This window comes from Rhyacophila brunnea, unplaced genomic scaffold (assembly GCF_057557595.1).
Source record: "Rhyacophila brunnea isolate RB1 unplaced genomic scaffold, BYU_Rbru_1.0 scaffold_17, whole genome shotgun sequence".
In the NCBI taxonomy this organism is placed as follows: Eukaryota; Metazoa; Arthropoda; class Insecta; order Trichoptera; family Rhyacophilidae; genus Rhyacophila; species Rhyacophila brunnea.
The window spans coordinates 20,975,794-20,990,629 of record NW_028232827.1 but is presented as its reverse complement, the minus strand read 5'-3'; the positions used below and the strand labels follow the sequence as shown (position 1 = coordinate 20,990,629).

General features: G+C 33.0%; 2 protein-coding genes across 5 annotated transcripts in view; one reads left to right on the top strand and one right to left on the bottom strand.

Moving 5' to 3' along the window:
* The window catches only part of LOC147073819 (scoloptoxin SSD14-like), a 76,785-nt gene that overhangs the window by 52,412 nt on the left and 9,537 nt on the right, over positions 1-14,836 (top strand). The window lies entirely within an intron of this gene.
* LOC147073820 (sec1 family domain-containing protein 2-like) lies at positions 415-13,426 on the bottom strand. The gene is made up of 9 exons (XM_085944458.1): positions 13,130-13,426; positions 12,014-12,220; positions 8,333-8,641; positions 7,382-7,554; positions 6,680-6,900; positions 4,903-5,072; positions 4,285-4,574; positions 3,696-3,854; positions 415-2,578 (listed from the first exon to the last, which is right to left on the bottom strand). Exons 1-9 carry the CDS (start codon positions 13,307-13,309, stop codon positions 2,356-2,358), a joined length of 1,932 nt encoding a protein of 643 aa, XP_085800584.1. The 5' UTR covers positions 13,310-13,426; the 3' UTR covers positions 415-2,355.

The window sequence follows — 14,836 nt, the reverse complement described above, 5'->3', positions numbered from 1 at the left end:
TGACAAAATTTTCACCTGGGGCGCTAAATTCCTTTGCATACATCAAAATTTAACGAATTTATTTACATATTATATCTGTTTAATGCAAAAGATAATGAAATTACATAAAATTATAATATGTCACTGCTCACTGACTTACACGCGTCTTTTGTAAATTACCCCTCTAGATCTTAATGTGTCATCGGAGTAAGCGCTCCTTGAGATTTTACAAAATCCCCCATGGGTTCCGCCAACCAAACAAGATGGAAAATCATTGCAATAAGCCGTAAGTGACATTGAAAAAATGTGTTACTTATGGGGTTAAATACACTATAATCATTCCATGACAAAGCCATATTCTTTTTAGTAAGCTGTCAGTGAAAAACTTAAATAGGTACCTATATGTAAAACAAATAAAATTATTATTTCTTTTTGCTCTCCTGGAAATTTTATATTGTCACTCTTTTGATTCCAAAATGTCAACAGGAGTAGGATGCGAAATCCTGACTGACAGAATGCTATATTTTAATAGTCAACAAAATAAGAATAACAAGGGATTATTATCCTATTTTTTGCATTTTAATATCCGTCCTGACTTTATACTAAGAAAGAATTTCATTCTTTACTCACAGAATAAGCGTTAGTGTGTAGACAAAAATTAATAAATTGGATGAATATCCCCATAATAGTCCCAATTCTGTTATTGCATTCATCGCATGCAATTTATGCAACCATATTCAATGTGTGCATTCATATTAAGTAGTTTTCACTTAATCTATTCGTTTTCCATGACACCGAATGACAGTTGTGTAGTAGTAAAAGTGAAACAATCACAGAAACACGCAGACTTTGAGATAATCACATAAATGTATTATTACCTCAAATCCGAAAGCTTACAGATGGGAAGCCAGTGCCTTTACGCATTGGGGTATGAGAGCTACCGCAGATTGAGAATAACCAAAAACATATGCAAAATAAGGCTGCCGCCTGTAACATGTGCATAGATCGTATACCTTGGACCCAACAGTAAAATTGAAACCAAAATAATATTATCAACAATATACACAATTACATGCTTTTATAAGAAAAATTATCTACATAATATCATCTTATTCTTTTAGTATAAAAATCGGGTAAGTGCACTTATCAAGATGTCGTCTGATTGATTTCTTAATAAAAAAAAATGGCAGACTAATCTATTTATAGAAATCATGCAACCAGACCCGGTAATATTATGATGCATAAAATATGTGATGTTCTCAACGGTTCTTTTCGGTTGCAAATGAATTTTGTTTCTCGCTAATCACTAATGGAAGGTCGTTATAAAAGTACAATAATGAAACAAGTACATCATATCTACTTCCTAAAAACCTTGAAAATGTCCTTTTCTATATCGAACTAACTCGACTGAGCTTAAATATATGAAAGTGTATCTGAAAAAAAAAAGGTTTCTAAGACTAATAATTAAACTAGCTGTAAGTTATTTCGCATGGCAGACTCATTTGTAACAAACTTCGCACTGTTATTACATCTGTCAAAATAGCAAGCATTTCAACACAATTTAGATTGACTCAGTCAATTCAATAAATTATTAAATGTGTAGATATTGCCCAGATAGACTCTAAAACTTGAATTTATTATGAATGGATGGTATAACCATGTAAACATAGTTGACTTGTACCGAAACCAAAACATTCACATTATTATGCAAATGTAAGTGGAACTGCCTGTAGAAAGGATAACCCGCATCAATTATTGTACATAGATAGACAGCCAAATACATTGATTAGTATATTTAGATAAATCGTAAACAAAAGTATGTCAAACGTACATTATAATAAAATGTCTTGTTTGAACAGCCATATTTAATTGTGCTAATTTTACAAAAATTTACTGAAATTGCTATTACTTTGTGTAGTTATAAATTTTAAATTGTGTGGTTTATTAAATGTAGGTAAATTTTTAAGCTTTCAGGAAATATATTACGAATTATGAGTCACCTAATTATGAAAACTGATGAAAGTCCATGTTGTATGAAATTGCACATAGAATTAATGTAGGTATCTCTGTTAGATTTTGACCATATTTGTGATTTATCGGTTTTTGTAATTAGATGCCGCATATTATATAATATAATATATTGTTTTGTACTATGGAAAAGTGGCGTCAAATTTACAGTGATTGTCCAAAACCACTAGTCAATATGGTGTCAAATTCGAGCCAATTGTCTTCAATAGTCTTCAATGTCTTCGAAGAGTTCTTTTTTTTTAATAGGAAAAACTGATATAAAAGAAATACTTAATATATATACTTGTTTCATTATTTATTTTATGTTAGACATTCCCCAATTTTATTCCAAGCTTGCTGCATATAATTTCAATTTAAAAATAGCGCCTGTCGCATAGATTCCACTTGGTTGACGATTGAAGTTGACCCGATTATAAAATGCGTGTCGGAGCCGCTCACCAAAACTGACCGATGCAATTTGCAGCATTCTTCCGCCGTTATCCCACCCACCACAAACATTATGACGACAGGATTGTCGAGGGGGTGTTTCGTGGGCTGATGCTGTTTTTTCGTTGTTGTGTTCATGATGTTACTGAAACGTGACGTAAACCTCTGTATTATTTACAAATTCTTAAAAAATAACAATTATTCAAAACAGATGGTATTGTCTTTTGACATTTTATTTGTTCTCTTTTCTTAAAACATGCACTTTTTTATAATGGAATAATTTCACTCAAAAGATCTCAGAATGAAACAGTGAAAATGAAACAATTACCACAAGAACACATTAAAACAATTATCAAATAAATTATGATAATTATAATAAATATTTTATGAAGTCGTCAGTATTGTATCATATGGCTTTACAATTTCAAAACAATAAGGTTTTGCGCTTTAAGTCTTATGAAAATTGATAAAACCAAAACCTACAATCTCAAGTACCTACAATAAATTATGTATTGTAGAGCAAGAACTTCTTATCCCCGTGTTGAAGCTGTGAACTAACAATCCCCTCCGGTAGAGCTAATCGCACTTCTGTTTTCAAAAGAGGAACGCCCCCAAATTTATCATTTCATTTTATGTTCCCGTGGTGTATGTATCAATCAATTTACGTAATTTGAAGCTTTTTATAATAAAAATATATCTAAAACGATCAGGAATGATGTTAGAATTATTATTAGTAAACTTTTGGTTTATTGTGAAGAAGGAAAACAGTCGTTTACGGTTTCGGGTTTTCACATAAAAGTTCTATCGAAATCCTCACCAATAGCAATAATGACCGACAATGGAAATTTAAACTGACCAACTAAAGAATAAGCAAGACTAGATTTTACAACAATTTAAGATGGTAATCTAAAGATTCTTTAACAATTTTATTTGGTAATGGGTAAACTACCATTTCTGCTTATAAGTAGAGCATACAGTTGCTCTAGAAACTGAAGGTTATCTTTTTAAGGAATACTTGTTAGTCATTCGCCTAACTCATTAGATGCTTACACTGGATCAAACACATATTTTATAAACACAATTTTGTGAAATGTGGGATTTGAACCCGTGACTCACGGCTACGGATACTCAGTCACTAATCCACCAAATTTTGCTGTCAATATTTATATCCACACATTGACAATATTTTCTGCTGCATCCAATTATGATAATTACAATGTGAAATCAAACAATGCAAAATTGTATTAGTTTATTGATAGTACCTTAGGCTCCTCAAAAGGTGTATCAGTCCATCCGCTCTGCTCTTGAGGTCAGGCATTTCCGGTTTCTCCACGTCCAACAAGTCATCCATCAATTGCTGAAGAACTCCTCTGTATTCTAACGGAGACACTTCATCGATAGTTTTGATCGTTGACTTATACCTAAAATCAATAAAGGAATCAAAATTTTGGCTGTCAGCAATTAATTAGCAATTAATTTATTAATTAATTAATTAGCTGGTTGCAATAACTTTTCATTATTATATTTTTAATTTTTGTAATCAATATGTACCTAACTGTTTGTTTCCTTAATAAAAAAAATAAAAACTGCCTGGAACGTAATAGATTTGGGTTTGAATTCTATTTGATTCAAGATTTTTTAAGGATCTTTCTAAAAGGTTCCAAATTTCTTATATTCAATGAAGAATATTAATATTCTAAAATTTTGCCTTGAATAAGATTGAAAAAAAAAGTATTATTAACATAACACGATTTGCAATTTGATCCAAACAAATTAACGATTAGCGATAAGTTATGTGATATTGAACATAATGTAGGACTTCTATTTATGACAGAATATTAATTTACTTACTTGACAAATGCGTCTCTGGTCATGGAGATTTCTTTTAACCGATTGATCAGTGTGCGAGCGAATCCGCTACAATTTTCAGGGGTCTGAATGCTCTTATTGTCTTCGTAATTCAACGTAATCTTGTTGCGGTCTTCGAATAGCGCAATGCTCAGAGCTTCGTGGAGTTTTTCCTCTTGCGCTTCAGAGAATGTAATGACACCCGTCGCCAAGGAGTAAATGCTCACTAGAAAAGCCAGAAGCCGCTCTAGTGACAGGCCGCGCTGGCGCCGACTTTTTATTATGTTACTAATCTGTAACACAATCATTGTTTTTTCAATGTGGATAAATTGTATTGACTACCGCACAACTTAGTCAACTATACTGCATTGTATATTTATAGATGGAGCAAAATATTAAAATATATATACATATATTATGAATTGGATACAATATGTTTAACTGGAAACATCAATAAAAAGCAAAAAAATGTTTAATAAGCAAAAAAAGACACATCTTTGCATAGCAAACGTGTAATGAATAAAACAAAATATGAATATCTAGGTAGATAATTGATATATTTCTATGCTCTTTCGTTTCTTCATTTAGTTATCAAATATCCAGCAGATAACTTTTACTTACTTGTGTTAATATACTCGTGGAATCGCGACTCGTGGTGATATTTTGGAGTACTTGCTTCTCTAATGATATAAGTAGATCTATTTGCTGGACTTCGGGAGATTTCAAAGTTTGCACAACTGCCAACGATTGCTGGAGAATTCCACATTTGTTTTCTATTATTTCATAGTTTCCTGAAATACAAATATCACATGAGACGTCTGGTGTCGAAGGTATCCCATATATTGAATTCATTTTAAAGGAAACTATTTTTTTTAATTATTGTCCCAGTGCATAATATTGCCTAATTTTATATAAGTTGTCTGGTCATATGTATAAAAATATGTTTCCTTTAAAACTAGCTAAGACTTAAACATACAAAATGATAACTCAAATTATATGAAATTCTACCGATTAGTATATCAGTTTATCAGTTAGATCAGGGGCGGGCAAACTTTTTGGATGGAGGGCCAAATTCAAAAATTCAAAATGTGCGGCGGGCCGCAAGTAAAATACCATTTTTAGATATACACTATTTATTATCACGAAAAATAAGCATCACAAAAAAATTTATAAGAAGAATGAAAGTGTTGTACAATTTTTCAAATTCAGGTGTTAATTTTGTGGTTGATATTTTCAAAACTGCTTGTAAATGGGCATCGGAGATATTTGATCGTAAAGAATTTTTATTGAGGTTCATGATCGAAAATGTTTGTTCACATATATAGGTTGATCCAAAAACAACGAACATTTTTCTTGCATAATCTTTAAGTTGTTCGAATTTGTCTGAATTAAGGGCATTGTAAAATTTGGAGATTTCTTCACGACGATGCAATTCTCTTAAATCAGTGTCACACTGCAGACCAATAATCTCAAGTTGTAGCTCTGTCAGTACACTATCAATATCTATTGAAAATGGATCGCGTACTGTTGCTAAACTTGTCTCAATTTTTCGGAAGTCATCAAATCTTTGTAAAAAATCGTCATTCAGAGCTTTAATAATTTTACCATATTCTTCAAATTTATATTCTGGTATATTCAGCAACTTCAAAGTTGGAAAGTGGTCCACGTTCTTATTCGATATTTGTCGAAGGAACAACTTGAGTTTTAATTGAAATCCATTCAAACTCTTCACCATATCGTGAGCATATATTTGTTTTCCTTGCAACGCAGAGTTAAAAGTATTTAAATGTGTCACGATGAAACAACATAGAAAATAGTGGTTACATAGTGTGAGACGAGACGCAAGGAAGACATACTGAGATAATACATTGACGAAACAACAAATTCTTCAAATTTAATCTATTGTCAATATTTTTTTAAAAAAATATAAAAAAAGTTATTCGTAATCAGAAGTACAATTAATGATGGCGGGCCGCAAAAAAATACCCGGCGGGCCACATGCGGCAGTTTGCCCTCCCCTGAGTTAGATAGTATACTGTCAAGTGGGTCCATTTTGATAGCTTTCTTGTAGATACCAAATACAGTTTTTAACTGAACAATTTACTAATATTAAGCCTGATAGCTTAGAAACTGATTCAATCAAACCATACAATATTCAATACATAACCTGTTTTAAAGTAAAATTCATTAAGTCTATACAGTTTCAAAAATACTAAGTAGTAGAGTATTATTCCTGAATAGCGATGGAGTAAATGAGAGAGAGGATTCCATCTCTTTCTGTGGGTTAAATACCTAGTGGACAAAGTTTATCTTTATAGTCTTGATAATGGTGTGGCAACCGAAATAATTATTGTGAATGAAATACTACCAAGTAAATAATGCTTTAAGTTAAACATACCTTTAAAAGAAGTAATCATCTTCTCCAAAGTTAAGGCAGTGACACGCGGTGGTAATCTTGAAGGAGTGTGAACATTAATTTTTGATAGCTTATCGTACAGTCCAAACATAACTTCAACCTGCGATTTATTCATGAGATGACTCAATGTTTCCACACACATGTCCAAGTTTGAATGCGATATACATCCAGGACAAAGATGTATGTCATCCTTCACTAACAAACTGCAACAAGAAATGAATGCTTGAAAAAAGATACATAATATGTAAAATATTTTTTTTCTAGTAGGTATATATCTGAGGTGTTTTCAAATTATGTATGTTCAATATATAAAATGTTACATTCTCAAATCTTGTGAATCACTCGTTGACTAAAAGAAATAATTTATTAAATTATTAGTAAGTGCAAGTACGTTATAACTAAAATTTGGAGCAATTCGGACGTCGATTAGTAATTAGGGCACTTAATTGATTCTTTGATTTAAAAACACAAAAACCGATAGTTTTAGATAGATAGTTTAAAATAATACAGACTGATAAATCTGTAAAATATTGATTATCTCAATTGACGAAAACGGGTTTTATTTTTTTTTTTAAACTTGCATTAGAAGTACAAAAAAAATGTTTTAAACGATAGCCTTCCATTAGGGATTGAAATAATCAAATATTAATAGATATATAATATAATGATTTTATATCTTCTTACACATTTGCTTCACACAATGGCGACATGTCGACTGCGACATCAATGGAATGTCCTGGGAATCTCGGTAAAACGCTCATAATTTTATCTAACGTTGAACTCGAGCTATGAGACGTAACTGAATACAAATCGACTGTTCTGTCAACCAATATTATTGAGGCTTGACCGAAGGCATTCTGTTGGAAGAAATAATATCATTTAGTAAGGGCTGATTTGTGATGAGAAATGAGAATACAAATTATATATCGATAGGTCATATACGTCATATTTTATATCCAATTTTTACCGAAATAGAGTTGTTGATGTTTTTATACACAAAACGCCCGTTTCTATCATAACTTTATGCAGTAAAAATATTGTACGTCCAAATAGGCTATTTGAGATCATACTGTCTGATCATTCGTTCATCATCAGCACTACAAGCTCCCTCCACTACATTACCATTAGAGATGCTGTATCTTTCTACACAATTCAACCACGGCCTAGATCTGTCAACCCTGCTGATATACAAACTAATACATAATGTTGTGTCAATATAATTATAAAGTAATTGTCAGTGGCTTTCAAACTTTCTTATTTCACGGCACCTTGATGTATAAAGATATTTTCACAGCACCCAAAAAATCCCAATTAGTGGGATGATCATCACAGTGACATGGCTACCCTAATTTTCAACTGACAAAGAAGGGAATAACATCAAGTCTGATTGCGACTCCGTGTTTGATGTCTGCTGTGCGGATATTTTATTATCTTCTGAAGAAAACAGCTACCTAAATATATGAATCTATCATTGTATGCTCACAATTTTTTTTGACCAAAAATATTTTGTTTGTTTGGTTAGATATGTAATAAATAGATTATCTCTGTTTCTCATCAAGTAATGAAGGAACTTGGTTTAAAATGTTTGAATGTATTTTTAAGATATTGGTGTGTGGAGTATTAAGAGTATCAAACCTTTCTTCTGTCGACTGCAGCCGGTAAATGTTCCAAAACGCCAGCAACAATTGAACTGAAGTCTCCCATAAAATAAATGTCATCCTCGAGGTCCATACTTTCTAATAAGCTATTCAGTGAACACGCCAGCCTTCTTACTTCATTCTTATCGTCTACCGGTAAGGAGTGCAAATCCACCGATGAAGGCTGGGCAACGTTCAATGAGCCTCCAAACTTTGGATACATATTACTGAACAGGGGAGTTGTGAATACATTATTTGTTACGTTAATTGTGAAGATTGGAGCAAACATTATTTCAATAACAGACGCCTGAAATCAAAATAAACCAACATAAAGACTATAAAAGTATATTTTTGTGTTTGATACATTGATATACTACTGGATGAATCATATGATTCTTAAAATGACGCCCGATTTTCAGCGAGTCGGCTTTTGTTAAAACTTACTGAGTAAGCCCGGTCTAGCTTGCATCTTAGTCTAACTAATAGTCAGCGCATGACGACTTGCTCTGTCTGTTTTGCATTAGGCCCCCATAGACGGACAGTTCTCGTAGCAGTTTGAACATGGCACAGACAATAACTGTTCAATAACTGTACGTTAGTGGACACACCACAGATCAGTTTAACTACCCCATTTAAATCTGTCGAACTGTCAACAGATGTGCCCATATACGTACAGTTATTGTCTGTGGCAGATCAAGTGTCAAAAACTATGGAGATTATGTTCGCCGAGATCATACACAGGGGTACCATGTGTTAAATTAGTTTTAAGTAGGGTATACTTGAACGAACGATTGATCTACGAATATTTTTACTTTGTTAGATTTATTATGATTACAATTTATTGTTTGTGTAAATATATGTCCAGATTCTTTTATTTTGAATAAATTATTCATAGTATACTTATTGTTGTTTTAATAAAATTTAATTAAGATAAAATACATACGTATTGTTTTATTTAAATCAGGGTTATATACATTAAATTTGTGTAATATGTTTTATTCAATCACCAAAACAATTTACTTATTGGTTTTGAATAATATCTATTAATTTGGTACATATTATAACATTAACTTAATACTAAATTTACGTAAGTACATATTTCTTTTGTCTAGATTTATTTTACATCAAGTTTACATTTTATTTTTTTATTTACATTTAAGTAGTGGAAAATATTGTTTGCGGTACCTAGTTGACACCACAATATTAGTAATTATATAATATGAGTATCTCGCAAAAGAACTAACACGCAACAAAAATAATATACTTCTTACGAACGAACTATGACAGAACTGTCAAAATTTGCCGCCAAATCGCGCCAGCTACTCCTACTTTACGTTACCAGCATCTAACGTCAAACGAGAACTTTCGGCTAGTTGAAATTCCAACAGTTTTACAAAAACACGGGAGTGGGGGGTCGCTGGCAGTTTGAACATGGCACATATCTGAAAGGTCGAAAAGTGTCCGTCTATGGGCGCCGCAGATTATCTACCAAAGATAACTGTATAGTTATTAACTGGCATGTTCAACCTGTTACGAGAACTGTCCGTCTGTGGCCGGCAATTGCAGCACCCTTAGGTTCACTATTCCAAGAACGCAAATTTAGTTTTACAGCCAGGGCAATACGGGTGAAATTCGGGAATCCATGTTAACGGTCTTAACGCATTATACCTACAAGGAAATATTATAAGACGATATTTGTTATATCTTTTGTGGTACGTTTTTAAAATGACACTTGTATGGGAACTGCTCATCTAGTAGTATATCAATGGTTTGATATACGAGGGTGGGTCAATAAGTCCTTAGAAAAGCCGACAGGTGGCGCGACTAGTACTGTAAGCGGTTTGTTTTCATGCAGCGGCACTACCGATTCAGTATGCTGCGAAGTTTCAATCAGATTGGTCGGGTTGTTGTGTGTTTCTCGTACATTTTAAAAAAAAAATTGCTTGTGGAAAATGGAAAAATGTAAAATGGAGAAAATTGAGTTTAGAGCTGTTATTAAACATTTTAATATAAAAGGGTTAACAGCAAAGGAAATAAAAAAATGAGTTGGATTTAGTTCACGGCATATCTGCTCCTTCACTTGCAACTATTTATAACTGGTTAAATGAATTTAAACGTGGTCGTACATCAACAAAGGATGAACCACGCTCAGGACGTCCTGTAGAGGTGACTACACCAGAAATGATCAATAAAATCCACAATATGGTGTTAAGTGACCGAAGATTAAAGTTGAGTGAGATAATTGAGGTTACAGGGATCTCAAAAGGTAGCGTCATTTCTATTTTACATGACAAATTGGGCATGAAAAATATTTCTGCAAGATGGGTGCCGCGTTTGCTCACAGTCGACAATAAACGCAATAGGGTGGTGGCCTCTAAAGCCCTGTTGTCGCTCATGCAACGCAATCCGGATGAATTTTTTCGTCGCTTTGTGACTGTAGATGAAACATGGATACACCACTATACTCCCGAGACGAAAGAACAGTCAAAGCAGTGGATTGCGAAGGCAAACCATGTCCAAAGTAGGCGAAAACCGTAAAATCAGCTGGTAATGTTATGGCTACTGTATTTTGGGATGCACGTGAAATTATTTTCGTTGACTATTTGGAAAAAGGAAAAACAATAACAGGGGATTATTATGCATCTTTATTGGACCAGCTAAAAAACAAAATTGAAGAAAAACGGCCTCATTTAAACAGGAAAAAAATCCTCTTTCATCAGGACAATGCCCGTGTTCACACATGTTTACGATCAATGGCTAAAATTGAAGAATTGAAGTTCGAATTGGTCGACCCCCAGTGACTTTTTCCTTTTCCCAAACTTAAAAAAATGGTTAAGTGGACAACGTTTTTTTTCAAATGAAGAAGTCATCGATCGGACAAATGCTTATTTTGAGGACCTTCCGAAAACTTATTTTTATGACGGTTTAAAAAAAATTGAGAAATGTCTAACCAAGTGTATTGAGCTCCAAGGAGATTATGTTGAGAAATAAAAAAAAAATACAAAAATAAAAACTGTTTTAATGCTTTTTTCTAAGGAATTATTGACTCACCCTCGTACATTTGTCCAAAATACAAAATTTTATAATTCCATTGACATGGCTGGTTTTAACCTATTTTTGCAAAAAAAAATATATGCTTGATAATTACTGTCTTTCAACTGATGTGTCATGTCCTTCTAGTGTGACATCAATTTTCCTTAAGTTTTATCAATAACGAGCATAATAACATAACATCAAACCTTCTAAAAACTCACATCCATGACAATAATCAGCATATTATACAACTAGCTCACAATTAAGTGATAATTGTTTGGCATCTCATCTACACATATATTAGTTAAGCACAATGATCGATCAACAAACTATCCAGTCATGTTTCGTGCATAGTCAGTAATTGCTTTGTTCCCGCGCAACCGTTCCATGTCTAATTATTATTATGTCGATGCTTGATATGCCATGGGAGGTTGGAAGAGGGTCAAGTGTGCCGCGGTTAAAAAACACCGTACTGGATAAATATATAATAATAATAACATTATGTATAATTTAACTGCAACCATGCAGGGGAAGTTAAGGGTGATAAAACCCTCAAACAATATGTGGTTCTATCTACACTAATACAAAATTAAAATATTTAATCTCTGTAATTCAATAATCAGATATATTATAACAAATTAATTACCTTTTTGCCCATCCATTCTGCAATCATCTTTTCTAGTTCCATAAAAGTTGTACCGTTAGTTTCAGATGATAAAATATCAGAATCAGCTGTCACAACCAAAATACAATTCAAGAAATGGCTATTCCCGATAATTTCTTTCACAGTAATGAGATTCATTTCGGTCCCCTTAGTTATGAACACAGCCTTTTTTTGGTCGTGGTTGCCACTCTAAGAAATAAATAAACTTTATTACAATCACACATTTTTTTTAAATTTTATAGCTGAATGTATAGAAAATAATTGAATAACAAGAAACTCAAGGTTGATTTTAATGTGTCAAGTTATTCAATAATGAAATAAAATTTTTACACTCAGGTAGCCAAGAAATTTAAAGGTCTTGAAAAGTTTATTGAAGATAATTTACCTTACTGTTTAAATTTGAATCATCTCATGATTAATATGATTGTCTATTTTGCTGATATCATGCCTTAAATAAGTATTAGATAATAAGCCATTGACTTACTAATGGATTCATCATGTGTACAATAAAATGGCCCTCAAACAATCCGGCTCATACATATTTTGTAAACAGATAAATACGGATGGATGTGGTTAAAAAATGAACACTGCCTACATCGTTATTACGACCTTATTGCAAATCTGCGTTCATGTCTTTACAGCATAATTAATCAGCATAACTATTCTGATACTACAACATCAGTTGTAGTTGTATTCTACAATGAATACAGTTGATTAATGAACTCTACCTACATTGCAATAAGGGTGATTATTTCAAATGTGTATTCACGGTTTTGAGTTATTCTGATATGTGTCGACTTTAATATTGAAATTTTATATGTACCTATATTAAACTAATAGTGATTGTAAATGAAACACAATATTATTTATTACCTACGTACATACGTACCTACCTATTAAGTCTGCCATTGATAAATTATTTAGGTACTTATATATTTTTTTGTTTGACAAATTGAAATGCGGCTTACTCTTGTAATGATATCTCAAGTGTTGAGTTCTCGGATCCTTCTACTTCTACACGTGATTCATTCTAACAAGGCATCAAATTGTATCATACCGTAATTAGAGTATTGAAAAATAATTGAATTGCCCCTTTACCTCGAATGATGAAAGGCACTTTACGCCTACAGCTCCCGCTGTCATTAAATTTAAAAGGCCTCCGTCCCAATGTAAACATTCTGCACAGCAATCTTCGATAAAAATGACGGCACCGTACACGCGCTTGTATATTTCTTGCCACCAGTGCTTGTTGAATTTACCTATTGATAGTTTATCCATTATTTCGTTAGAAAATAGTATGTTTAGGTAAACTAATAAATAATTTTACTCTAAAACATCTTCAATAAACTAGCGACGGCTACGTCTGACATTCCAGTTGTCAAAGTGACGTTAACTTACAGTGTTGCATGATACAAACTTTAATTTTTCCAATTACGATCTGAAAATTTCCCATTATCGAAAATGTCAAAAAATTAAAATTATCACAAAAAGCTTTAGAAAATTTGTAAAAAAAATGTAACAGTAAATACTGACGGCTTGTTATTATCATTAATAAAGTATTTTCCATGCCAGTGAAAAAAATTGTAAACGATCTACTACTAAAAAACACATTCTTTGATCTATGTATCACTAATACACTTCCGGTACCGGAACCCAGCTTTTACAAAATATTATTACCTATGCACCTACCTCAGATTACATGTACCAAGGCCCACTCATGGCCCCCACATCCTGAAGCGGGCCCCCAGGCTAGGATCTTTGGCGGGGCCCCCTACATATTGTTAAGCATAACGGCAGTATTATTTAGTGTTTTTTTTTTGTATATTTTAATACATCCATTTGAATTATGGAGTTGTCGGGTATCGATACACAATTAAAAATTGCATTGTTCAACCACATAATTTTAAATAATTACATTATTGAACTATTGACTTTTTTTACTATTAGAGCAAATTTGTGATGTGTGTTTATCTCACTTATTTGGTCAACTTGCCACGCCGGGCCCTTCCTGAGCCTGGGCCCCCAGGCTAGAGCCCTGTCAGCCCCCCTCTTGTGGGGGCCATGGAACACTAATAGTCAGGCCGTGACCGAAACTATGAACTTCGATGGTAGTACTAGTTATTGCTTATACTTAAACTTTTTGAAGTAAATGATGATTGTTGCATATTGAAATAAATGATAATAATTTGAACGAAAAATGCAATCGAAAATCTTCATTTACTGCAAACAGGTTACCGCATTGCATTCCAAGATATTCAATAACTATCACTACCTAGTAATTCGCAATTCAGTACCACGGCCTTGCTAGATATCAACCAATAGGATTAAAGGCCGACCAACTTTTTTATTGTCTACTTATATGACGTAATATTGAATTATTAAATGTATTGCCCCCATAATATCTGTATCTCAGAAGCTGATGGATGTAAGTGCCGAATTCATTTTCGGCATTACTTAGGTATAATGTCATACCTACTCTCACTGAGCCACACGGTGATACTTTCTTTGCTACTGTTTGGTACACGGTGGGGACCACGCTTTCTAGCTCGGGTAGTATCGGTCAGACCCAATAGTGTACCTATGACATAAGAAAATTTACATAATTGATTATTATTTTTGAAGTTATACTTCTTTTGGCGCGTTTGGGAAATCAGATCAGTGTATTTTTGGCGTGCGACATGTAACACATAATTTATTTTTTCACACGAAAAAAAACGCACTCGATTGGATTCGAACCACCGATTGTTCGGTTATCAGCCGAACGCACTACCTTTACGCCATAGTATTATACTGCAATCGTGACGA